This window comes from Dromaius novaehollandiae, chromosome 3 (genome assembly GCF_036370855.1).
Source record: "Dromaius novaehollandiae isolate bDroNov1 chromosome 3, bDroNov1.hap1, whole genome shotgun sequence".
Taxonomy (NCBI): domain Eukaryota; kingdom Metazoa; phylum Chordata; class Aves; order Casuariiformes; family Dromaiidae; genus Dromaius; species Dromaius novaehollandiae.
The window spans coordinates 47,058,405-47,085,033 of NC_088100.1; the positions used below are offsets into that span (position 1 = coordinate 47,058,405).

At 35.0% G+C, this 26,629-nt stretch overlaps 1 protein-coding gene across 1 annotated transcript in view; it reads left to right on the forward strand.

The window, feature by feature from the left end:
* GRIK2 (glutamate ionotropic receptor kainate type subunit 2) overlaps window positions 1–26,629 on the forward strand; it is a 438,669-nt gene that overhangs the window by 272,246 nt on the left and 139,794 nt on the right. The window contains exon 12 of the mRNA XM_064508825.1: window positions 10,738–10,961. Within this exon, the coding sequence (XP_064364895.1) occupies window positions 10,738–10,961 (224 nt within the window). The remainder of the gene's footprint in view (window positions 1–10,737; window positions 10,962–26,629) is intronic.

The following is a 26,629-nucleotide window of genomic DNA, read 5'->3' on the forward strand; positions in this document are numbered from 1 at the left end:
TCATGTCAATGTCATGTTGTTCTATGCTGTTCTTATCTGTTTGTACTCTTAGGTTGAGTCCTGTCTTTGAGTCTGAAGCAGAACCTCACACAATGCAAGGAATAAATTATAACAGTAGTGACATTTTTCATTGTTTCATAGATCTCGTCATGTATAAATATAAAGTTAGATGTGAACACCACAGATTTCATCCTTTGAATTTGCATTTTATTTTTAAAACTGTTTGTTAATGATAAGTTTATCCTGGTATTCTCAGTATTTAAATATTGCCTAGAGCTTGGATAAGTGTTATTAAATTTAAATAAATGTAAGTTTATCAAATGACTTACCTTACATGTACCCTAGGCAGAAAAGAACTAAATTAGGACCTAGTACACAAAAGCACTGCTAGCATTTTCTTTTTTAGATTTGTGCCAATATTTTTGGATGATAAAATGTATGTTATATTAGCCAATTTTTTAATCACTACAGTGCATGTAAACTATTGCATGACATATAATGCTATAAGAATATACATATTTTTAAAAAACTTCAGCTTTTGTTTTTTTATATTATGGAATCTTGTATAAAGATCTATTTAAAAGCATATTGACTTCTTAATGTGACATTCCTTAACATCGTTAGAAATTGTGAGAGCTCCAGACTATCTGAAATGAAATTGTGATTGTAACTATCATAATTCATTATTTTTATGAAGATTTATAATAATGTTCAATTTTATTTAAAACTTAAGACACTGGAATTTAAAGATTCATTGAGATTTTCAGTTTGTGGATTTTTAAAATAAAATCAAGTCTTTTTGATGGCTGGTAAAAATCGTAATGCAACTAGAGTGGAAGCGTGTGCTAAAATTGATTTTGTCCATGTTAATGGTCTAAAAGTTTATTAAGCTTGAAAAAATAGTTAATTGGGAATTTTTAATCAAAAAGATATAGTATATCCTGCAGTGATCTACTCCCATCCAAATGATATACAAAAACTATTAATTGTTTTGATTCATCAGGAAAAAATTGCATATGACAAAGTGATACAGAAAAGTGGGAGCAAGTTAGTTATACAAGTCAAATTGAATTTCATGATAAAATGAAATTACTGAAATAGTCTGAATCAATAAAAAAATTGAATTGCATAATCAAGCTCAAATCTTTGGTAACAGAATATAAGTCAAAATTAAAAGACATGGGTGGTATTGTATCCTGACATGAATAACTGAAAAAATCTAAGGGACAATTAGCAACTGAACAAAATCTTCCAGTGATTTGCTGTTTATCTTGAAAATACAGTGAGGCTATTGCCAACTAGAAGCAAGGAGTCAGCGTTAGCTGTGTCTTAATTCAGGAGGTTGCAGTGGAATACATTATCCAATAATTACGGTATCTAGTAACCACCTCTGAAAAAATACTGAATTTGAAAGGACTCAGAAAGTAGTTACAGAAAGGATTCAAGGTGTGGAAACCAGAAATCATGCCTTACAGAGGAAGGCTATCAATAGATCTCAAAATCCTTTAAATTCTTACTAACTTAAAGTTATTTGATGTCTACTGGTTGATTTTTTTGAAACACATACTGTATTACAGGCAAAAGTTATGGACTAGACAATAAAAATGGTGTCTGAGATTTCATAATCTCTTCTGTAGAATTTCAAAGGTGGATATTAAAAATTGGCCACTTGGCTAACATAAATGCACTCTTTTTCAAAACAACTTCCTTTACTTTTATGTACAATAGTTTTGGGCGGTAGATTATTATCCATACTTTCAAAGGTATCTGGATACTGACACTGCACAACTGATTAATCACTTGCTCCTTTTTCAAATAAAATATATTTTATATTGTTTGCACACCTCAATGCATGTAAGGGATGTGTAGATTTACTCTTGTTTGCTTAGATACTGCTAATTTTTCATTAGACACAAATATAAATTTGGCAAAAAAGAGTGTAATAACTTTTTTTCCCTCATTTTATTGAACAGTTTAATTAATTTAAATACTCTTACGCTGTTTATTTCTTTTTAAGCGATGAGTTTTCCCTTCCTGAACCCTGATCCACAATATTTAGACTGTTGTAAATATTGTCTTGGGTAGTCTACCTTTCCATAGTACGCCATGTGAATCTTGGTCTTGTAGCCAGTGGAACAGCCCTCTGTGGAAAACTCTGCTGGAGTGGAGACATAAAGACTAAGGCTGAGATTTTATTATCTTTGCAGTCTATTGTCATCCATCCTACTGCTAGAAGTAGTTTCTTGGTCCACTGCCTCTAGTTCCCATCATGCAGTTTGTGGAACTATTGATTAAAAACAGTTTGTGCAAAATGCTTTAGTGACACAGTAGCTTATAAATCAACAGGTAGAAACTTTGTGACTGTTTTGAAGGAGTAATCCTCCTCTTCTAGGCCTCACCTACAAATCTAGTATGGTTATTTGAAAGCTGTTAAAGAAAAGGTAATTTCTTGAGCAATGTTTCTTTTAAAGGGTAATGCTGCAGCATTTGTCAGTTTGTAGGAATTATCTTTTATCTGTAAGTGCAGCTATTAGATATAATAAGTACTAGCTAGCAGAGCTAAATGAGAATGCACTAGGAAAATACCCAGATTTACAAAGCTCGAGTAAGAAGAAATAATGCAAATTAATGTAAATTAATTAGCTTTTAGTACTAGCATTTCCCCCTGAGTAAACATTCAGAGAATAACAAAAGAACAAACAGAAAAAAATGCTAAAAATCAGCTCTAGACACTGCTAGGTTGATCAGAAGATAAAGTAGATTCTATTTAAAAGCCGTGGTAGGAAGGATTCCAGCTTACTTAGTCTAGTTGAGTTCATGTAGCAGGTTACTGCTGTTATAGTGGACAGTACTGTGCAGAGCCTTTTGAGTTTTTTTGGAGATCTAGATCTCTAGAGAGACAAACTTTTCAGAGATAAAAGCAGGACCCTCCTCTTTAAATAGTTCAGGGCTCGTAGTTGATTCAGGTATTAGTTACCACAGCTTTTCAGGACTTCCCAAAGTCCTCACAAAGTTCCGTGCTCACAGAAGGATGTCTATGGAAGTAAAACAGCTATGAAAAATGACCAGATGCCATTAAAATGTATCATCTCTTTCAGAAAACCTCCTGGCTTTCAGTAACTTCTTGTTGCTGAATAGTACATATTGAGAAGTCGATCACTAGTTAGAAAAAATTTTGGGAATTTAAGTCAGCATCTGTCGAAACTGTCATCAGGCCTACTTCTGTGATAATAAAGTAATGGCTGCTGAAGTTGCATCTCTATATGGTATTGTTAACATTTAATTTAATCTTAAATGATACAAATCGGGACCTCACAAATAAGAAGCCTTGACAATATGTAAGCTCAGCTATCTAATCTGCCTGTCCATTTCAAACTTCATAGTGTGCTACTTAAATTTGACAAAGGTAAAGAACTGCTAATGGTAGCCTTACAATATCTGCAAGAAAGTTATCAAGAAGATGGCACCAGACTCTTCACAGTGGTGCACAGCAGGAGGAAAAAAGACAGTGGGCATAAATTGAAAATTCCCACAGGTGGACACTGTGTGGCCTCTCTGGGCAACTTCCTCCACTGCTTGACTGGATGTGAGGAGAAACTTTCACACCATAAGGACAGTCAAGCAGTGGAGCAGGTTGCTCAGAGAGGTTGTGCAGTCTCCATCCTTGGAGGTTTTAAAGTCTGACTGGATAAAGCCCTGAGCAATCCAGTCTGATCTCATAGTTGACACTGCTTTGAAGAAGAGGTTGGACTAGAGACCTCCTGAATTCCCTTCCCACCTGTGTTATCCTATGATCCTATGAAAGCTGCTAGGAAACAAGCAAAACCGAGTTTATATTAAAATAATGTAAGTGGCTGATTAAAATAACAATTATCCCCCAATAAAATCCAAATGATCAAAAATGGAAGTGCAGGTCTTGTTTTCAAGACCAAAAGCCTTTGTCAGGGTATGCAATTTGCTACTATGTAAGGGTACAAACAGGCCAGTTTAGGATAACAAACTTAAGCCAAACTACAGACCTTAATTTTTTAAATCAAATTTTCTGTGAATATGAGTAATACCTAACCTCTCTTTCAGTTAAGAGCCCATTGTTTAGATGGATTTAAAAGAATTAAGTTGGGCATTAGCCTTCCTGTGTTCAGCTTAAGGATGCCTTTTGTCCTAAGAGCATGTGAATGAAGTTCAACTCTCATGTTAATAGTCCCCAAAATTCCCAGTGTCTGAGTTTACTCACTGGCTGAGGTTTTGCAGCCTCTTAGGCTGAAGAGCAGACTTGGATGATTAAAAAGAATCCTTATAAATTGTTTCTTTTAAAAAATGGTTTCCTTTTAAAAATAGATACATACAGTAGCTTCATTACTGTCTGTAATCTATAGAAGTAAAATTACTAAAATGCAGTTGCAGTGTCTGTGTATTTACATTGTATGATCACAGTGTGATTGTACTGACTGACAAAATGTATAAGCGACTGAAAGTGTATATCGATTATATGTTTCCCCCTGCATTTCTAATACAAAATGTTATCAGTGAAATTCTTGCCAGTAGACTCCATTTACATTATTATGAGGGAATAGTCTGTAGTTTTACGGTCTAATTAAAAATAAGTATTAGCCATTTTGTTGTTAAGTATAGATTATATTTTAACTTTTCATTCCTTTGAATTAAGCCAAAAATTTTTCAGAAAATGGTTATCAAAAGAAAATTAAATCACTGCTTCTTTTCCTCTTTCCCAGCACTACTGCTAGAAGTTATTAAATGTTTTTGAAGTTCAATTTCTCCAAATATTAATATGACAACTTCTCCGAGTTATTTGTTAGAGTTACTCTTCATATCCAAAATATCAGTATTTGCAAATATCAACTTATTATACATGCTGTGGCTCATATACTACTCAAGATTTGTATGCAAAATTCTTATTGAAGTTAGCTGTAGCCACAGGCATATACTGAATCGATGTAACTTTAAAATCTTGTCTCTTGAGAGGTTATATACCAAATTTCAAGACTATGCAACTGAAAAAAACCCACATCCTTTTTCTTTAAATCTTACTTCTCATAAAATAGAAGATTAGACTCAGTAATAGATGCATCAAGCTTGGAAGTAAGAAGTAAATGAAGAAGCAAAGGAGGAGTATTTTAGCATGTCCCAAGGGCTTCTGTAGTAGGACTAAATCCTGTACCTTGCTGTGTTCATTGCTGAGGGAACATCTTGTGGCTGCTCATGGCAGCAAGACAGGGAAACCTTTCCACAGCTGAGAAGCAAAAAAGTTTGTAAAGAGAGCCTGACTCCAGCGCAAAAAGAAGGGAGAGTCTGGCAATCATTTTCCCAGAGCTCTGCAGTACTGAAGAAAGTAGCATCCACTGAGAGTGCGTATGCTAGTGTGAAAGGGGGAAATGTCATTAACCTTAAAGATGGAGGGTGAGTGTGGAAGATCAAGTACCATTTGAAACACCTTTCAGAGTACCATTCAAAATGCCTGATGCCCTCTGACAAAGCAGGGTGGGAATAACTTTGGCTTGTTCAGCTGACTCTGAAAAGTGCTGCCTAGGGTAAGATCAATTTTATCTCTTCCTCCCTCTTGTGCTGGACCCTCTCTTCCTGGATGGAGAACCTCTCTTTGAAGAATTATTAGTCTGGAGGCAGAATGTGAAGACAGTGCCACTCTGCAGGTTATCATGCCATATCTTTGAATAGTGGAGTGAGTGTGTGATTCTGACTTCCTCACACTTGACAAAATTGAAGTAAGAATTTATTGTGAGGAGTGTTTCTCTCCAGTCCCTGCCATCTACCAGTGGCATTATTGCCTGCAGTGCACTCTTTCATCACATGCTGTGGTTATTGTTTGTGTTGCTGTGCAACTCTCCCATTTTGCCTGGGACTGCACCTTGTATTGGAAGGTCCTTGTCAGGTCTACTTATTTCTAATTGCTATTCTAACCTTTAGTGGCTGCAGAATTTCTCTCTGTAGCAACTAGTTTATACTCTCCTGTCTTTGTTTGGATGCTTTCATAGAAGGACCTTCATCTAGGTCAAGAATGAATGCTATTCAGGATTATGCTTTCAGATATATCAATCTTTTTTTTTTTTTTTCTCCTTTTAAAATATAGCCCTACTTGTTCTGTTGCCAAGTGAGACAAATACTCATTATGGAACTTCTCAGAAAGCACTTTAGGAAGTACTCATGTGTTAATGTTCCTTTAGATGTATAAAATTCTCAGTTTACGCCGTTCTCCTGCAGTTCATCCTGAGAAATTAACTGAAGAGAATTCTCTTGTATTTCTCTGTGGTAGAAGACTTTAGGAGACACTGTTATTGCACTTTTGGAAACTTGGCCTTTTTTTTTTCTCTTACTTTGCAGATACATCATTTCTGGAGGAAACAGCTGCCAAGAAAATGGAATATTTTGGAGATAACATATATCTAGTTAGCAAAATAGGTTACATGTCTGCAGAATTACATTTTTATCTATTAGTCATTCTAGCAGCTTTTTGTTTCCTCAGTCAGTGAAGACTCTGGATTTTATTTTTGTTGAGATGTTTAAATTTTGCACTTATGGTGATAGTTCTAGTTCAAGAATATTGAAGCAAAGTCACTGAAATCAATAGTTATGCAAAAAACCCCAACATTCAGCCCATTCCTTTCTTAAATTTCTTTCATCACCTGGGGAAGAAGTGTGAATTCTATTCTTCAGAAAGCAGAAGATTAGTACGGCCACTGAGACCAGGCCTAGCTCAAATTTTTACTCATCATTTGGCCTATGCATTTCATTTCTGTTGGTAGCCCCTCCCTCCTCTTCTTCTATTGCCTCAATTATGGTATCTCTCTTGGAATGAAGCTGTTGCAGTAATTATATTAAAGGACACAGTGGTTTTATATAGGATGAAATAGCAGGCTGAGTCGATATTTGTTTTCACTTCTGACCTGAACTAGCTTTTGAATCTAGACCAATTGTACCACCTACTTTCTTAATCAGCATCTAAATCATATTGGTAGAGTACTCTGATAGGCAGTTCTGTGCTGCTGGAGCTGCAGTCTTTTGGATGAAACATAAAATAAAGATCCTTTCCACTATTTATAAATTATCTGTATAATTCTTAACAGTTAGATTGGATTTTTGTCAAGCATAGAATATAGTAGATCCATTTCCTGACCAAATATACAGCAGTTAATTGCTGCTTTCCTGCTTGCATCCGCATTTCAGCTATACTTGGATGTGGAATCCCTCTTCAGATTATACGAATTACTATTTAGTGCTATTATATACAAATAAAAAAAATGCATTTCACCACTAATATGATAGTGGAGGTCACTGCGATCAGTGTGTGTCTGCAATATTTTGTATTTTTGTTTAAATTTGTTAAGCATCTAAATAATCTATATAATGCCATACAAGATGCAGTGACCAGAGCTTTATAGTAATACGCCAGTGATTGCGGCCATGGTTGAGCCCCTATCATGGTAGCTGCTGTTACTGTTTCCAGGAGCTGATAGCCACAAAAGACGATTTTCCCCCCACTGTTAGGGTTTAGCCCTCCAGTCATTCAGGTCAGTATAAATCTTTCACCGTGAATTGACAAACTGAAAAAATGCCTGACCTTCCAAAAAGGGTACCTGACATAGTTTGACGTTACTGTACTTTTAAATGTACTATGTAATGAAGGATATTCTCTATATTTTTGAAGTCTGCAGTGGGGAAATCTAGTTTAATAGAGAGACATGCTTATGCACTCTAACTACATTGAAAATGTCATATTTTGCATCAAGTTTAGGGTGGAGAAGTACAGCTATGTTTTGCTTCCTGATTGTATGTGGCAGGAGCTTTGTTGACAGCTTTAGTGAAATCGTAAAATAGCCTGGGATCATGAGGGAAGGACCACAGGAGATCAGGAAGTCCATTCCCCTTTTCCACTATATGTCAGCAGTAATTATATTATACCAGATAAATGCTGTCAAAGATCCAGTGTTAGAGATTTGCAGCTTCACCTCCCAATATACTCCAATGATTTATTGTCTTTGCTGTTCTATATTTTTGCCTAATGTCTACTCTGATTCAGTCTGTGCCTTGAGTTAGGAAGAGGTGTCCCAGCTATGCTCACTAGTAGATTATCTGAAAAATGCTAATACTAGGCAAGAATTATCAGGCATGGTTTGCAAAATCAGTCTGTTTGTTAACACATTTATATCCTCTGATAGGTTTAGAAAAGGAGAAGAGGAGTTTAGCACAATAACCAGATTGACAGGATGTCTGCCATAATGAAAATGTTTTTCATCTTGAATTTACAGATCATTCTTGGACTTAGATGGCATGTGTACATTTTGATAGTGGATGAAAGAAATAGTTAAAATTCAGCCTTACATAATTCTGTTGCTGAGAGTGAAGTAGTGTAAGGATGAATGCATTTTTTCCTAATTTTTATTTTTTGATTTGTATTTTATCTGAAATTATGAATTCTCTCTTCATTGATACCATAGTTATATAGGTACTTTCAAAAGAAAAAGAATTCTTTCCATAGAAAGAAAAGATTTCCATTTCCTTTGTTTTTATTTTTTCCCACACAAGTTATATCACCTTCATATGGTACTTTTTATTTATATATATTTATTGCATTGTGAAAAATGTAAGTTACGGGGAACCATTTTTACATGTTGTTTTACACAGTGTCAGAATATTGTGTTCATTTATTGAACATTAAAGTTGGCCTTGCTTTGAACAGGAGGCTGGATTAGGTGACCTCCAGAAGTCCTGTCCAATGTAAATTATTTTGTCATTCTGTGGAATGATCTGGCCATACATTATAATTGTGTTGTAGTTTCTTAAATTTAATATAGAAATTGCTACTGAAAGTTATATTTATAACATTAATTTCAGAAGTTAAAATTTAACCAAGGCTTACTTATAAAAGTATTTTTTGTCCCATATAGTATACATTAGTGCCAATCAAAGCAACATTGCCCTCTGACTTGTGCCTTTTGCATGGATTTTGGAGGTGCTTGGAGCAAAAGGTACAGAGTATGTGAAATGACAATAGGATGATCAGGCATTAAAAAAAAAAAAAAAATTATAGTCTTAAAGGTCAATATCCTGTCACGTAACCTGAGGGAGAATTTTCCCCCATCATGTAATCACAAGTTAGCCATTCCAAATTTTGAGTGAAAAATGGGAAAGAAACAGTGCTCTGGAGAAAATCTTGAGATATCAGTGTAGGGACCTGTATTTTGGATCAGTCCCTCCCAGATTGTCCTGTTCTGCCATATGAAACATGTTATGTCTTGTGGTAATTTTCTAATTGCATCAGCAATTTCCCTAGAACTTTGCTCCGCTAAGGATAGTTATATTTATTGGTATACTGTTCTGTTTTCACCTAATGATCAAAGGTTGGATTAATTAAGGATCAGTTCATGTTTTAAGACTAGACATTCCACAACCACCATTTGCCTTCCAAAAGATCTGTTTTTTCTATCTTTGTGCGTCTATGTCTTCTGACAGTTTCTAGTAAGATCTCTTAGAATTGTAAGGGTAAGGGCTGTTACCTGCCTCTCAACCCAGAAGTCTGAGATGTTATGTTTCTTGAACTTGTATGTGTTGCTCTGTAACTTGTAACATTGAGCCTTTCATAAATTAAATACATTTTGTCAACGGTTTTGCATAGTAACAAAGGTGTACATCCAGAGAAGGCTTAATGATATCATCAATGCACATAACAACAATAAAATATAGTAGAACTTCATGAAATGTTAGGCAAGTAAAACAAAGGAACATTGAAATATGATAACACTATTTGAGATTTTGAGCATTATATAGTGTTTCCAATACCAACTGAACAAAATATGTAATTAATTACATGAGTTAATACCATATTATTAGGAACAAAATCTCTGGATCTGGTTTAGGACAGTCATTTTGAAAATGATGTTATTTGCAGGTTTGCTGTTTGAATAACATATTATTTCACGGTAGCTGTACCGTCTCTCTTATTACATACCTGTATTTACATGTAGTTTACTGAGGAATCTTCATTTGCAGTGTGCTGAGTTGTGTACTGTATATTCTCTCACTCTCAACTTTGCCATAAATAACTAAAACTAAATGTAAATTGGCAAAATACATTTTATTGCATGATTTAATTTTTAACTGCACTTGCTTCATATTCTGTTATCTACAAATGAACTTTTTCATTATTTCTACAAATTAGTAAGGACAGATGTATCTTATTAGAACTTATTCCCTGTAACAACTTTGCAGGTGTAGCACTTCCCATTTTAAAATGTTCTTCATTGTGTCCCAATACTTTTATGCTAAATTAAGCACAGCTGTTTTTTCTGCTTACCATTTCCCTACACTTGAAAAAGCATATTCACATGCAAACATATGAACTTTTAAAGAGCACAGTGAAGGAGTGGCAAAGTAAATATATACATTAATACATACAGTTAAAATGAGTTTTAAAAGATGTAATGGCAAATCTTGTTCTCTGCAGGATACAGTATTTTGCTTCACTTCTTTTTTCTATCCCTGTAGTAGCTTCTGTAGTTTCTCTAAATGCTACTATGTTAATTCATCATAAAGAACTAGAATAAATCCATTTCCTTTCTAGAGGAGGAGGAAAGTTTTAAATTTCAGCCTAACTAGTGCAAATCTCCTCCATATCCAGTCTGGTTTTTGATTAATCTGATTGCCTGCTTCTGCCTGTTGGTTCTGACTTAAGTCCTGTTCCTCTTTTTGTATTTGTCTCAACAGAAAGCTGACCTTGCAGTTGCACCATTGGCAATTACCTATGTTCGAGAGAAGGTCATCGACTTTTCCAAGCCCTTTATGACTCTTGGAATAAGTATTTTGTACCGCAAGCCCAATGGTACAAACCCAGGCGTCTTCTCCTTCCTGAATCCTCTCTCCCCTGATATCTGGATGTATATTCTGCTGGCTTACTTGGGTGTCAGTTGTGTGCTCTTTGTCATAGCCAGGTAACATGTCAACTTTTGTGATTTTTTTGGCAATTGTTACCATCTTTTTTTTACTAATAATTGTCAAAAGTCACAAAAAATTTCTTACTTTCATACTCTTATATTTTAACTTTGTGATGTACAGAACAAGAAGTAATGAAAAGGGTTCTCATTGTTGATTCACTCCACTGCTATGCTAAGTCTCCAGCTTGTTATGTCGCTAAGTATTGAGTATGTTAGCTATCTCTCTCTTTTTATTTAAAAATAGAGAGACATTAGCAAATTTATGAAACGTCTTTTCCCATTCATGCTGTGTTTAGAAAGGAAGGGGCTAACACACTTTTTATTTTATTAGCGTGATTTAGTTTGATGCTATGCTGCTTAATCTCAAGCTAAGTACTTAGCTGCCCATGTTGATCCAAGATGTCCAAATTGGGCCTCTTCATGTTAAAAAAACCCAAATAATTTACTTGATGTATATTGGCATCTTTGAAGTAAAATAGCAGAATAACTAGTTTTTAATTGTGTGCTAGGTGAGATCCCTGAGATAGATCACATAATTTAAAGTTCCAAATTGGAATATATTTGGAAGCATGTTTAGCTGAGCTTCCAGAATTAAGGACCTCAATAAGACAATTGTTAAATTATAAAAGATTTTGATATATATGGCTCTATTGCTCCTTAAACACTTACTATCTGTTTTCATCAATATAGACAAGTGGGTAAACATGTCCTATTATCAAAAATTCCATTATATTTTACCTTTTCATTGTTCATTAACTGGAACTGACCCCAGATGCTCACAGAAATACAATCTTGCATGTCATAACTTTGACTCTTAGTGTGATAGCAAAAAAAAAAAAAAAGAATCCGGAGCAGTAAATGTTTCCTCCTGGTAGTCATTTTAAAATATATTTTTTAATAAAATAAATAAAAACTATGCTGGCTTTTATCCCGATCTTCCCTTTAAAAAGACCTTTTTGTGTATAGCAGTGATTTTTAGAAGCATATGTTTAATGCAATCCCACTTCAGCCCAAAATTTTTATGATTTCATTCTCTGGTACAGAGTAGAGTCTTCATATTTTCCCTTTATGCTAGAATTAATATCAGGGTTCTCTCACCTTCTTTGCCACTATCCTCTTCATTTTGAAGAGGTTGTATCATTTCTCTAATAAATGCAAACATAGTATTTCTAGAAAAAACAGTTTATAAATAATTCAGCAAGATCACCTATACATAAAGTACATGAGATACTGAAGTCATCTAGGTAAAACGCTGAAACACATTCTGTGATGAATATCTTCACTTATGTGCCTTCTTTAAAAGTCTGCTTTAAAGAGACAGAAACTTACAGAAAAGTAGATTTTAGTGTGTTATATAACCAGACAGTAAACCATTTTCTGAGGTGTTACTATAACACAAATAATTCTGAAAGTACAGGATTTATAGTTGAGCATAAATCACAAATAGTATTTTGTGAAGGACCTTATGTAAAATATTTATGTGTATATACAGAAGTTTTAACCCTATTATTACCACTAAAGGACATTTTCAGCATGAAGCATAGTGCTTTTGACAGGCGGCTTCCATTAATGTTAGCAGGAGTTGTATGGCTCAGTTCCTACTTACACTCTGAAAACGTGTCTTGTTATATTTTGTAGGAAAGATATATTTTCTTCAGGCTTTTTTGATTATACTGTTCAGTCACCTAATCTCACTCACAGAACTAGAATGTTTATTATCAAACAGAAGCACAATATACTAGAGCACTATTACTGAACTTTTTCACTTGTTTGTTTTTGGGACCAGCAACATAAAATCCTGATGTACTTGGAAGAACTGTCTTCATTGTAAAGCATTACAAAATATGTTTGATACTAAGTAGAGGAGTCTGCTTTTGTAGAGTTGTATAAAATATCTTTTTTTACATCTAACTTTATGTTAGCCTTCAAAACTAGAGATAGAATTTCAATACCTCTTAACTTATACAATCAAATATTGAGACACATTTAGAAATAGAAAATGTAGGATTATGTAAGGCAATCTACATTTTTTTTCATAATGCAGAAAGACTTAATAGGTGCTAGTATTTTCTGACCCCATATTTCATATAGGGAAACAGATCTAAGCTAAAATGATAATCTCCTGGTGAATGCTAAAGAGAGAAGAGCACATATTGCTCAGAAGTAAAAGAGCCTTTTGCAAATATAATTTGGAAAATCTCTGTCATTTAAAGCAAGATACTATTAACTGAAGTCTGGTAGCAGACAGGACTTTGCTGCTCAGTGTTGAATATTTATTTTCGGTATGGGTTATAAGTTAGATGTTGCACAGTTGATGATGTATTTTTCAGTCCTGATGTGAAACTCTTGGGCTGTATGCCACTAAATTAATAGGGTCTGTCTAGGGTGTCTTCTTAAGATTTTTATTTCATAACAATCCTGCCATAATGAGTGTTTAACTACCAGTGTTTCATAATAATTGTGTGTTTCATAATAAGGTGTATCTGTGTTTGGAACAGTACCTAGTATGTCTTTTATGATATGATGTCTTATAATTACAGCTCATCAGAGTATTCATTGTAGAACATTTATTTTTAGATTTATACCTCACATCTTTGTGTGAAATATTTCATGAGCAAGCTGTGATTTTATTGTTTTAAATGTCTTCCAAACAGTGTTGGGATGTAAGAACTTGATCAATTTAAAACGGAAAGTACAGCTCTGTTTCGGTGCTTGGAATTCACCCAATAATTAGTAGTAACAGTCCCATTTAGGCAAAGCTGAAAAAATTAATAAAAGGTTCAAGAATCTTGGAGGGAGAGTTGCTGAAAGGACTTCATAAAGTACCATAGAAGGTATAAATGATAAAAAGGAATGTAAATCTCTATTACTCTTTACCTTCACCTAAAAGAACATTTTTTTTTCTTCCAATTTGAGATCCAGGTATAAAGAGCTGGAATCTTTACATGCTCACTAAAACCAAAAGCTAGAAGAGAGATTTATTTGTTAGCTAGCAGGCTTTTCTGTGTTGTTTTCTTCTTGTTGTAGTCCCAACAATTGATCAGTTATCTATTCATGTTGGTATTGTTGGATTGTTCCATATATATGCACACTTCCTCTTATTGATCATTATGATAGTTGAATCTAAATAGTTATGAGAGTTACTCTTTGAACATCTTTTTTTTTTTTTTTTTTTTTTTTTTTTTTTTTTTTGTCCTACAGACTGAGGAATGATAGATAAAACCCAGTCTCCCTGACACTAAACCTACTACTTTTCTGTGAACTCAAAAATAATATAGCCTTTTTTTTTTCTCTTGTGGCAACAATAACTGATCTGTTTTTCATGCCAGTTAGCAATGTGTTTGTGTGATACATATGACATCTTTGCATTCCAGTTCCAAAATCTTCCCTTTTCTGTGTCCGCCTTTGCTTTTGTTCCTTTAATTTAGAATCCCAGCTGAACTCGCAGTTTACGTGTGATTAGAAGGAACACTAAGGCTGGAGTAAAGAGCATCTACACCTCTTTGGAGTTTTTTCAAATACACAGCCTCCTTTTATGATCTGTACAATCAAAAATCTTCTCAGGATTAGTAGCATTTCTTATTTCTGTCTATTGATGCAAACCGTTGTTTCGTTTCTAAGAAATGTGCTGATTTCTTATATTTTTGCATAGAAATTCATAGCCACATGGTATCCCTTCTTTTCCATTAATATGTGAATATGAAACAGTTGTTTCCCATTTTTGGTCTCTGGAAAATCTGATATATTGACAACTGTGAGTACTGCCCATTCGCCATAGGGAATGTGAGGAAAATCAGTTTCATACTTTAAAAAATGCGAAATATCCTTGATTTAAATGGGCCTTGCAATTCATGACTTTTAAAATTAAACTTAAATAATATTCAGCATATTTTTATCCAATTACTTTCCACCAGATTTTCTAGATTTCAGGTTATTCCCTGCACATTTAAATATTATCTGCATAGTAAACTCTATGAACATGTCTGTCTGTAACAGTGCAGTTTAGTGTGAGTGACTTATCTTCATAACTGGAAGAGATGCACCTGTTTTAGCATGATGCTTCACCTTGACAGATTAGCTGTGAAGCAGATAAACTACCCTGGGTGAAGTGGTCCACTAATGCGCTCTTATATTTCTTGTACTGGACTGTCTTGAGTATCAGTGAATCTATTGTGTAAATATACTTTAAACTGTGCTCACAGCCCTGATAGCTAACATTGAATCATGGGTTATCATTGTAAAGGGCTTGCTTCAGCTTAACCTATATCATATTCTGCACATGAGGGCTTCCTGCTTTTTCCTCCCTCCAGAAGAATTATTTTTCCTCTCCTAAGTCAAGCTCTTGTCCTGGTTTCAGGTGTCACAACATTTAGTATAGACTGTTTTTCCATTTCCTTGAGAGCAGTCATAAAAGCACAATGACTACTGCCTCATCACCAATTGTATTTTCTCTTACCAGCTGGAATATAATACTATAGTAAGAGATGAAAAGAGTTTTAAAAATGTCTCCACACATTTTTCTTAATCTTTTCTCTGTGAAGAAGCTTAGGAATATCATGTATCTTCAGACTTGAATGGATGCCTGAGGATTATATCTCTGTGGAGTGCATACATATTCTTTTGCATCTCATCAGTCTTCATGTTTATTCTCTATTTCTTGATCAGCTGATTTCTGTCCTTGAGCTTGTTCAGCAGATTTTCAAACTATTCCTTGAAAACTGTCTTGATAGAAAGGAATCAAGGGTAGAATGAGAAGGAATTGCTTTTCCAGTCAATTTTTTTTCAAGTAGGAACTTAGCATATTTGTCCATTACTCTTAACAAGCATAGTTCTTATGAGAACCTTATCTTCTACAATACTACAGCATATGTTATGAGGTATTCTCAGATATGGTTTCATCATCCAGCAGGACAATTCAGATGGCAACCCTGATGTCTGCTTTTCTTATGGTATTTAGTTTTGCTTGAATTGTAACACAAGAGAGGACATTGTCACTAGGCTGTAGAACACTGTGCAAGTAGGCAAGGATGAAAGCATGCCAAAAATTAACACACTTTCCAAACTTGTTCCGTGACAATTATTTCAAAGTCAAGGATTTTCATTTCCATTAAAGCAAGTTGCAATTTATGACCCTTACTTAGTCAATTGCTTCCAACAGATTCAGAATTGTCTGCTTCTATGCATATCATTTCTCTGTTTGCAAAGCAAATTCTTGTTAACACTAGAGGTTATCTGTATTGTGAGCAGAGAGCAACTGTGCCAGCCTCCAGAACACTGTGGTTTCCTGTCAAGTGAACCAGGGAGGGGTTGCATGACAAGAGTTTATTTTCTTTCTCTTCTGTATCTTTCTAGCTGTTTGCTAACTGATAGGTTTATGTAGTTATACCAAGAAATCCTAATATTATGTGAAAATGTTTTAAAAACCTTACTTTCTGGATTTTTTTTCTTCTCCTTTACCTCAGATTTGATTTTAGTTTTCTGTCATTTAAATAGAATTTCGATAACTGAGGTTAGTATAAAGAAGACACTTTAATTAGCTCTTAATTTTATTGCACTCATTGGGAAATTCTTAAGCACGTGCTTTTCACTTCATCTATCCCTCTATATGTTACAGCAGTGAAATTGTATAACTATCTTGCCTGGACAACAGTCATTGGAAATCTGCTAAAACATTTCTCCACTTACAAAGTAAGCAAGATTTGCGTATGATATTTCAAATGTATTCAGATATTTCTGAGTATCATTATTCACAAAATGCACATGACAACTTTAACTTGATCAAATAGTGTGGGAGTTTACTGTGCTCTGTGCCATATAATATTACCATAAAACTCTATAGTTTGTCTATCTATAATAGTATTTAAGTTTAATTTGCTGTGGTCCACACACAGATCTTACATTCCATCCTTTTTCTATATCAAGAGTGCAAAGCATACTGGAATTCTAATAATCTAAATGGTCTTATATAATTATTTTGGTAAGTTATGACACAGGTTGTGATCAAAGTTATATGACTAAAAAATCTGAGTGGTGTTGATAAGGATGTATCTCTAAAAGAAAGACAGGTATAGCAAAGAGATAAGCAGCAGCCTCTCACTTCGCAGCTTAACACTGTGAAAGACACTGAAGTCCCCTGACAGCCTCCTCCACAAGAGATTTATCTGGGTTTGGTGCCAGTTTATAGAATACCTGATATGTAAATAAACAGCTGAGTACGGACTCTTTTCATTGTAGCCCCTTAGGATTCTTTTGAATCACTTCTGAATTCTCTTGATGTCCTTCACCTGTTCAAGAAGAGACAAGAGTATGAAGGGGTCTTGCAGTCTGTAAAAGCACAACATCTACATCGCAGCCTCTATTAGAACACCATTACAGGTTGCAGACAAAAGTAGTTATTTTTATTCTTTTTAACATAATTACGCCATATTGGTGACATTACTTAACATGCATCAAAAGTAAGAAAAAACTATTGGCAGCAAAATGACTGCTGAAATCCTGTGAATGCTTTAACTGAGGATGGCTGAAGTACCTAGAACCAGCCTGCCTCATCAGGCCAGTGGAAGGTATAGAACCCCCTCATTAGGTAAAACTCAGTATGCTAGTTGAGGAATATGAATATGCTCATTTCAACATACCTGGTCATTTCTGTTTATTTCTGTCAAGAAATTAATGTTTCTGTGATAGTCTAACCAAACTCTCTTCTGTAGAGTTAATGTGTGAGTGGGGCCTCTTTTGGAAGCAGAGTAGTGGGTCTGGTGGCTTCTGTGAGTTACGTACTAATTTAATATCAATCTTAATCCACTTTCAGACAAAATAGAGGAAAATGCCTTATAATATGCATTTATAGCACTCGTGCCATCAAAATATTTTATGTCAATTTTTGCTTCTTACTCTGTAGATCAATCAGAAAATTTGAGTTTTTTTGAATCAAAAGTACAGTAGTGTATCTATGCTTCATACAGTTGAAGATGGCCCAGACTGCCTTTCCTATCCTGTCTGTTAATGTTTTTCTCATATTCTGAAAGCCATAACAAGGTTCTTCAGTGTACCTTTAATTCCCAAGAACGTTTTTTGAGTGGCTAAATTGAATCAGAATTCTGTTCATCCTTAAGGAATTTGGGCTTCTTCCTTACATGAAGTCAAGAACTCTCTTCATTTTCATTTACTTAAGCCCCTGTATCCACAGACAGGAATTAACTTTCAGAGAGTTAGATCATTATCTCCAGTTAGATGGACAGCTCATTCTGGCTGTACTCATTCTGACTTGACTTTTCAAGCATTGTTATATATAGGCATTACACAATTATGAACACATATTTCATTTCTCTATTGATGGAAAGTTGTAAGAAAACCTTTTTTTGCAACCTGAGGGTTAAGGATGGCAAGTTGTATCAAAAGTCATGTTGAGCTATTTTTATAGCATAGTCTCTTGTTTCCAATTTCTCATTTACATCTTGTTACACTGTATATTTCACTAGTCACATATATCAGAAGTTGAAGAGATTTATTATTCCGTTGAATCTTAATAGTACTTCTTATCATGGGATCCAGAGATTGTCCCCTGAAGTTCCTCCAGGGGATTTAGCTGGATAAGCTATCTTTACTAGTAAAATCTCCTAAGTATTCACTGGTGAATGGCTTTCTGGTCTGCTTCCATTTTGAGCTTTGATTGACTAGAATTGTCCTGACTGTTTCATTCACTCTGCTTCATACAGTTCATTGCCAGACATCTGCCTCAATACCATTCGCTGTTCATCTAAGACTTAACTTCAAACAGCCTGTGACAGTTTAATCATTGTGTTTGCACTCCTTTCATCGCTAGCAAAAGCTGGGTGATGTTGGAAGGTATTATACTATCAGTATCATCATTTCTTTTCTCACACATATTATACTAGCTCATGTATTTACATTTTGTTTTACATGTCTCCAGTTTTCTGTCATGTTTTCACACTGTATGACCAAGTTTAAAATACTGTAAACATACTATGGTACTTGCTTTTGAAAGTAGCTCGGCAGTCAAAACAGTCACATTTTTCCTAATGGTTTTGGGGCTGTCTATATGTGATTAGGTTTAACTATGAGTGAAGTCTTATCTAGATCCTTTTGTTTCTTGAAATGCCTTGGTTAAGCAGCCTGTAGGTGAGACAGTATCTGAAGACTGTTTTGTCAAAAGTCCTATAAAACCATACATAATGATGTTTTGTATTGACCATGGACAGTGATTTGTTAGTCTCCATGTACTGTGTTGCCATCCATTAGCAAATAATCCCATAGTTCTCTCTGAGAAAGGTATGTAGTAATCTGAGAGTTAATTTCACTTGGTTTTGGAAGATCTTCACACTGTAGTAGGGTATGCAATGGTTTGTCCTTATTTTTAAGTTATTACCAATTATTAGTAAATGTAGTAAGAAAGAAAAATATTAGATTGCTTATATGAAGTAGTTTACTTGAAAAAAAAACATATTTAGAGTCTCCAGAGAAAATCCTGAGCATTCTTTTCTGATATTGAGTCATTTCAGTCTACTTCATCGAAACATGAGAGGTTTATTTGATAAGTGACAAAAAAAGGAAAGGAACTTAGCTAGACTTAGTCTTTTCTATATTTATTTAGTAAATCATAGGATGCAGTAATGTTAAGTGTACCTTAGTAGTGTTAAGTGTACCTTAGTAGTGTTAAGTGTGCCTTAGAAGGGTTCATCTACAGATGTATCTGAGTGTTGTCAAGCTAACTGCTGCTTTTGAGGAAGACCAGCGCCTCTTCTGGTTTTTGAAGTACAGGAAAGCAGTACTTTATTTTGTTTCCTTGCATGTGTTTTACTCTAGCATGCATTATATTAGTGGGGAGAAGGAAACTGGAGCTCTCATCATGATGCATATCAGCAGTTTTCTCATGAGATGTGCAAAGAAATGTAGTCCTCTAATGTGAGGAACAAAGCAGAAGTAGTAGTGGAACAGGAACAGAGCCAGTAAGGTTCCAAGAAGATACCATGATGCTATCAAAAGATAAAAGTGGTAATTTGAAAGTATGGAAGTTAACTGATTGACTCCTTTTCCAGTAACATTAGTGACTGATCTTACGTAGATTGCCTGTTATATCAATAGATGGTTTTGACTGGCAGCTGAGCTTTTTTTTTTTTTTTTTGCCCAAAATTTCAGAATGGCAAAGCTCATGTAGGATACATTTTATTTATTCAAGCCATTTCACTCATACATCCTGCTTGGAACACCTTGAGTTAATAGTGAAAGGTTTCCTCAAGTAAAATGCAGCGGTCAGAGCAGTAAGGTGGAAAAGTGAAAATTAGCTGACATCATAATGTCTACTTGCCATGCTTCCAGAAGACCCAGAAACACAGTAGTGCTTTGTTTACTAAATATATGATAATATTGAATAAAAATGGCTGTAAGGATTGAAAGGCAATTGTTACACTAACTGAACCAAACATATGAAAAGGAGCATTATTTGCTAAATGTGTAGACCCGTATGCAATGAATTTCTTTATATCACTTAAATTAACAGACATAAACCATTGGAAGCAAAGCCAATATAGTATGTTGGCCACAAAACTCAAGTAAAATCCTAGCTACAAATGTTCAGAAGAAGAGCAGCTTCTGTAGGATAGCATATCAGAATTAACCTCTAAATTCTTTGATTTCAAGATTACTTGAAGGATAGGAGAACCTAGATGATCCAAACATTGCACAGATTTTACTCTTTTATTTTTTCTCTAAATCAGCAAGTGGGTAATGTCAATAATACAAAATGTCTGCTAGGATAGACATTGTTTAAAATAAAATATCAGTTTCTGACTTCAGAACCAGAAACAATTTAGTTATCTTTTCACGAATTTATCTAAAACCAGTTTTACTAAATTCCTCTAATTATCAATCATCATTATCCATTGTATTCTGGAAATACGTAAATAGATCTAAAGTGGGGAGAGGGCAGGGGAAAACCTTGCCTAAACCCTGCCTTTTCCAAAGATAGAGCTTTTTCTTCTTGGAGGGAAAAACTACTAGCTAACTGTTATACCAATTTTTAAAAGAAGTAAATAGGAAATACTTGTTGACTGTAAGTTATATTCGATATTGGAGATAAGTAACGTTATTCCATAGATGCTGAAGATCCTGTAGCCAGGATTATGAGAATTATTTGTCTCTGGTTTATCTTTCCGATTCAGCTTTGTTAGCCATAAATTTACATGGCTGATCCAGACCTTCAGTCTTTAATTCATTAGCATCAAGACTTAGAATAGGAGAAGTCATTCAAGCATTGCCAAGGCTTGACCAGAAACCAGCCTGACAAAAGAAATACTTAATCGTTTCTGATGCTGAAACTCAGTTGTCTGTCCTCCAGAAGCTTCTGTTTCCTCTCTGGAAATCACCCTTTGTTAATTCCAATGATGGTGAAATTGCTTTAGTGTAAAGTTAATCATGCATTTTCAGCCTTAAGATCCAAGGTGAGCATTTATCTTTTTGTTTTTAGTACGCTATTATCAGAAGTTCGGTCTTTAGCAACAAGTGTCATTCTAACAGGGAGAGAATTAGACTATGTGGAAATTTTTCAGCATTGTAGTTGAAAAAAAAATCTGTGAATGAAATAATTGATTTTCTTTGAAAATAATAGGCCTTTAAATCTCAAAGTGTTTACCATTAATCAGTCTTTTGACACTTTGGAGAGCAGTTTAAATATATGCAATTTTTATTTAATAAACCTGTTTAAATCCTTCTAGCATTTATTTACTATCAATATACTTTTTTATTTTTTATGCATCATAGCCATTACATCTGTGTGACACTTGCACCCACCAATTAGGATCTACCTGAAGACTTTAGTGCAGGTAAAGACTTTACATGCAGCCAGCCTCTAGCTGGGAAAGCCAAGAAGGCAAAGTTACTTCAGCTTGATGGTGTCATGTATACAATTCCACCAGACTGAAGGAAAAGCATTGTTGCCTCTTTATGTCCCAGTTTCCTCCTCAACTATGCAGAGCAGGAATGCTGAGTGGAAGATTTTTCATGGGGTAGATAGTGAAGTGGTAGATAACAAAAAAGTATTATATAGTGGCTTTCCCATCTGTGTACAGTGGTTTTTGTGCACCTACATCTTTAAAGAGTTTCTTGTTCTTTCCCGTAAGAAATAGCTTTAGCTTTATGCTAGAATAAGAAACCCATTTGTTATTTATCTGTTCTGTAGAAGTAGGGATAGAGTGTTTCTGTACTGTAGTGCCATCGCTAGTGATACAAGGCAGTCTTCAGGTAGCAGGTACTGCAGCAGTTACTTTCTGTTGTGGAACAGGTTTTTTGGTAGTGGTTTTGGAGTGAAAATGGGAACGGTTCTAGTTTATAGTGTGTCGCAGGTTCAGAGAAGTTCCAGTGAAAGAATTCCACCAAGTTGCTTAAAAAGTTCTGTGGTTTTGTGGCTGACACAATGTAACCAATGAGCCCTGTCCAGAAGAAAAATGGAAGCAGTTAGCAGAATTTTCTACATTGCACTGCTTTGCTGTGATCACAGAGCATGGCAAAGATAAAGTCAAGTTGCAAAAATATCTGAAAAAGGATTTTAATTAGTTATATTTATCCTCCACACACTTCTCTCTCTCACTTTCTCTTTCTTGCTCTGCCCTTCTTCTAAATAGGCATGTTAGTGCAGAGTGAGTAGTTAATCATGTCAAAATCCTGGTCAGTGTGCCCTTCATTTACTGGAATGAAAGGAATTTTCACCTTGCTTCAAATGTAACTGTAATTAGATAAAGTCACTAGATAGATACCATAGGCTCCTTAAAACTTTCTGTTCTGCTATGAGAAGCCCAATTCTGCCTACTGCTGAAATGTCAGTCAGGGTTGTTCATGTTCATAACACCTTCCTCATCGTCAATTGACTATCATACTGTATAGTCATTTGTACTTGTGCAAAGCAAATGTCAAAAGCAAGGAAGAGGACGGTGTTGTGCCTCTACTTTGCATGAGTGCAAATGATTCCACAGGTGGAAGGCAGTGGAGATTTCTAGGTGGTATGAAGAGCTTAACTGGGCTTTCTCATAATACAGTGGAATTTTCTGAGAGCACTGCCAAGCAGGCTCAAGTCTCATTTTGCAAGACACTGTACAGTTACATAGCAAATGGCAAGCACTTGCTTTAAAGGGTTCACGTTTCAGAGGGAGTATAGTTTAAATAGTCAAATGGGATGAAAATTCTTATAAGACGTGAAGAAAATTAAATGAAAAAATAATAGAATGAGTGCATTTCATAAGTAGCGGGGTTCAGCAGTCATAGTTCATGAGCTACCTAGGCATAACCAGCTTTCAGTTTACTGTTTACATTACCAAACAAATGAATTTTGAGGAGGATTTTGAAAGATGTATTTATTTTGACCTGGAGACTTTACTCACAATGAAGCCTAGATGACAGTCAAATGGTACTGGTGGAAGCATTGCACAGTTTAGGCTATGGTAATGTCATTAAAAACACTTCCAATTTTGCCTCTCTCTTGGGGAAGAACAGTGAATATGAAGAACAAATTAACAAAAAGATTTTAACATTTACATTTCAAATTAATTTGAGTTGAAAAGGATGTGATTGTTGGTATTGAAAGCTGATGGAAAGCTAAGTAGGTAGATGAGATGGGAGCATGCACAAGGATGCAGGTTGCCTGTAGGTCCTGTAACACATATACCAACTCCCTAAAGATGTCTTGTATAGCTTTGGGAATCTGAGAAGGGAAACTCTCTGATGATGTTTAAGTAACAAACGTGCATTTTGGCAATCTGGTCAGAGAGAAGATAATAAATTAGATTCAGATAGGCCGTGCTGAACTAAAAGCAGTACATTTGAGTCAAGGGACAGGGTTAAATGAAGAATGAAGTCAAATTAATAGTTCTCAGTAATGAACAAGTTAGTAGCATTGTCTTGCCTCAGAGGGAGAGAGGGAGAGAGCAAAAGGAGTAGTCATAATCTTTTTCTATAGGAAAGAATGAATTACCTTGTGTGCACTTGGGCTCTAATCCTTACATTGTTGAAATACTGTTTCTGCAATCACAGTTTCATAGAAAAATAGGCTGGAAGAAACCCTGGGCCAAGGCAAGCCCTGATATACTCAGTATCCTAACAAGGTTATATAAAACTGTGGAGCCTGAGGGGTGAATTCTAGCTCACTGATAGTGCTATGAAAGAGGCAACAGAAGTGGCGAGGGTGTGAGGATGGGAGTTGCTGGTGCCAGTGCTATCAGTGAAGGAAGTACTGCTGTCTTGTTTGTAACCAGCTGATCACAGGTCTGCTCCTATTGAGACTTCAATTTTTTGTTCAAAGGCAGGAGAAAGGCTTCTAGATTCCCACTGAAGCCCAAAAGAAGTTTCAAGTGGTTATCCACCACCAGGATGTGGAGCTGCAATTCAGCAGAGTTCCTGTACAGAGCTCTAAGTACACAAGTAGACCTTTTTACTTCAGATTAGGTTACTTGAAAACTTAAAGTGAGACATGCATTTGATTTCTCTGGTCTTTTCTGGGTAAAGAAAAAAAAAGTGAATTCCAAGGACAACAGTAGTAACTGAAATATTTGTAAAACTACTGGTTCTAAATTGGGGGAGGGAACATGGGGGTAATGCTGAGACCAAAGAATAATCAGAAAGGATGAAACATTTTGTAATCAAATGTTATCCTGAATAGGCGATTGTCCTATCATATTCCTGTAGCAGAAAGGTTTCACTGATTTTGACAGTAGCATGATTGATCCTAAAGACTATGTATATACTAGTCAGTTAAATGGTCCAGGGCTCACTTTCTGGCCCAGAGGTCAAGTGATACAGCACAGCCTGTGTCCGTCTGTTCTTAGCTTTTACATCATCCTGGTGATCCCACCTGTACTCTGAACTATGTCTGGGCATTAGCTGAATGAGCTTAGCATAGGCCAAAACTGTGACAGGGAGTGTGCAAACAACTAAACAGTATGGATGATTGCATGCAAATGCTGAAAGCCAAGTCTTTCCCTTCATTTAATGCTATACATGTATACATAGAGGCTCAGAGAATTACTTGGATTCCCACTGACAGTAAAGCATTGAAAAGACTTTAAAAGTAGTTTAAATGCAGAATTATTTCTTTCCCACAATAAAAACAAATTCAAGAATAATTTATTAATGATGATGTAAAAAAAAAACTTGTTTTCAGATGGATTTTGATAAGTCTATATTAAAGCCCCAAATCTGAAAGTTGTTATACTTCTTCAGCAAGCAATTAGGAGTCACAGGTTAGCAAGAATGCAACACTGTTGAGTTGCAGATGGGTTCTCATGTAGTCTGCTATTTACTTGGGACAAAATGTACTTGGCGAAGAATTCCCTCTGGCATTTCTGAGGCTTTGCCTTAATGTCCTTAAGGTGCATATTGTAAAAAGATAAGGATTTGATTCTTATTTTGAACAAAAACACAAAACAGCAATCCTGAGGGCCTTAATTTGTGATGACAAGACTTTTTTTTTTTTGACTTCACTGTATCATAAGAATGTAAAGAATAATACAAATATGCCACATGACCCAAAATTAACACATTATATTTTATAGATTAATTGTTATGGTTAAAGGACATTCTGATTTACCAAGCAGAAATACTAAAAACAAACATTGTGCTGTTCTTGAAGATATTTTAACTGTTACCCTGTATGTAAAAAACCTGTCCAATGTGGCTATATTAACCGATGTCCTCTTAGGTAGTGGTTCCAGTATAATCATTTTCATATTCTTGTCACTCTGATGGGTGATATTTAATGTACAGTGAAGGACAGCACTGAATTATTATGTACTCTAAACTAGATAACTGTTTTGCTGTGATGCTCAATGTTGAACTAATCTGCTGTCAAGAAGGCTGTTGTCATGCTGAAATGAAATGCCAGTTTAGTTGTAAGACCTTAGAACGACTCACCCCACCCTTTTTTAAGAACTCCATATATTATTACATTACAAAATATAATTTTTTGCTTCATTATGTGCCTTCAGGAGGTCCTCTGCAGTTCTCAACTTCTTCCCTCAAACTTTTGATAAACACTTAAGTGTATTGAGGAAGTCTCATAAGTGTTTCACTTTTAAACAAGGGAGCATTTTATTTTTTCATATATCCTTCCTATTTATACTATCTTTTATTCTTTTAAAGAGAAATACTGATTAACTTATTAATGTGTTATTAAAATAGAATTAAAAATCACTGTAGTATATTATTAATTTATTATCTTATGTGTAGATGCAGTTAACTACCAGAAAAAATACTCTTAACCCAACTTAGTAAGATCTCCAGATCTGTAGTGCATATGAATCTCTTATTAGTGAAAATATTACAGCATTTTATCTCTAAACCTTTAAAGAGCAATGTACAGCATAAGCTACAGCATTTCAAGGGTCAATATGGTATGATAAAACACACTATTGTATTCAAGTATATAAAATATTTTCTGGCCACTATTTTCTGATAACACACATTTGGAGAAAAAGACAAGTACAGCATATGATATCACTATAGTTAAGACTTAAAAGTAATTATGCAGATAGAGTGGTTGGTATGTGTTTCATTAAAAAAAAAAAAAAAATTAAGTGATGAACTAACACAATGCCGGTGTAGCTCCTATCTTTTACATAGGATTTTAAGATACTTTGAGGCAGGAAGACTGACTAACTGTAATC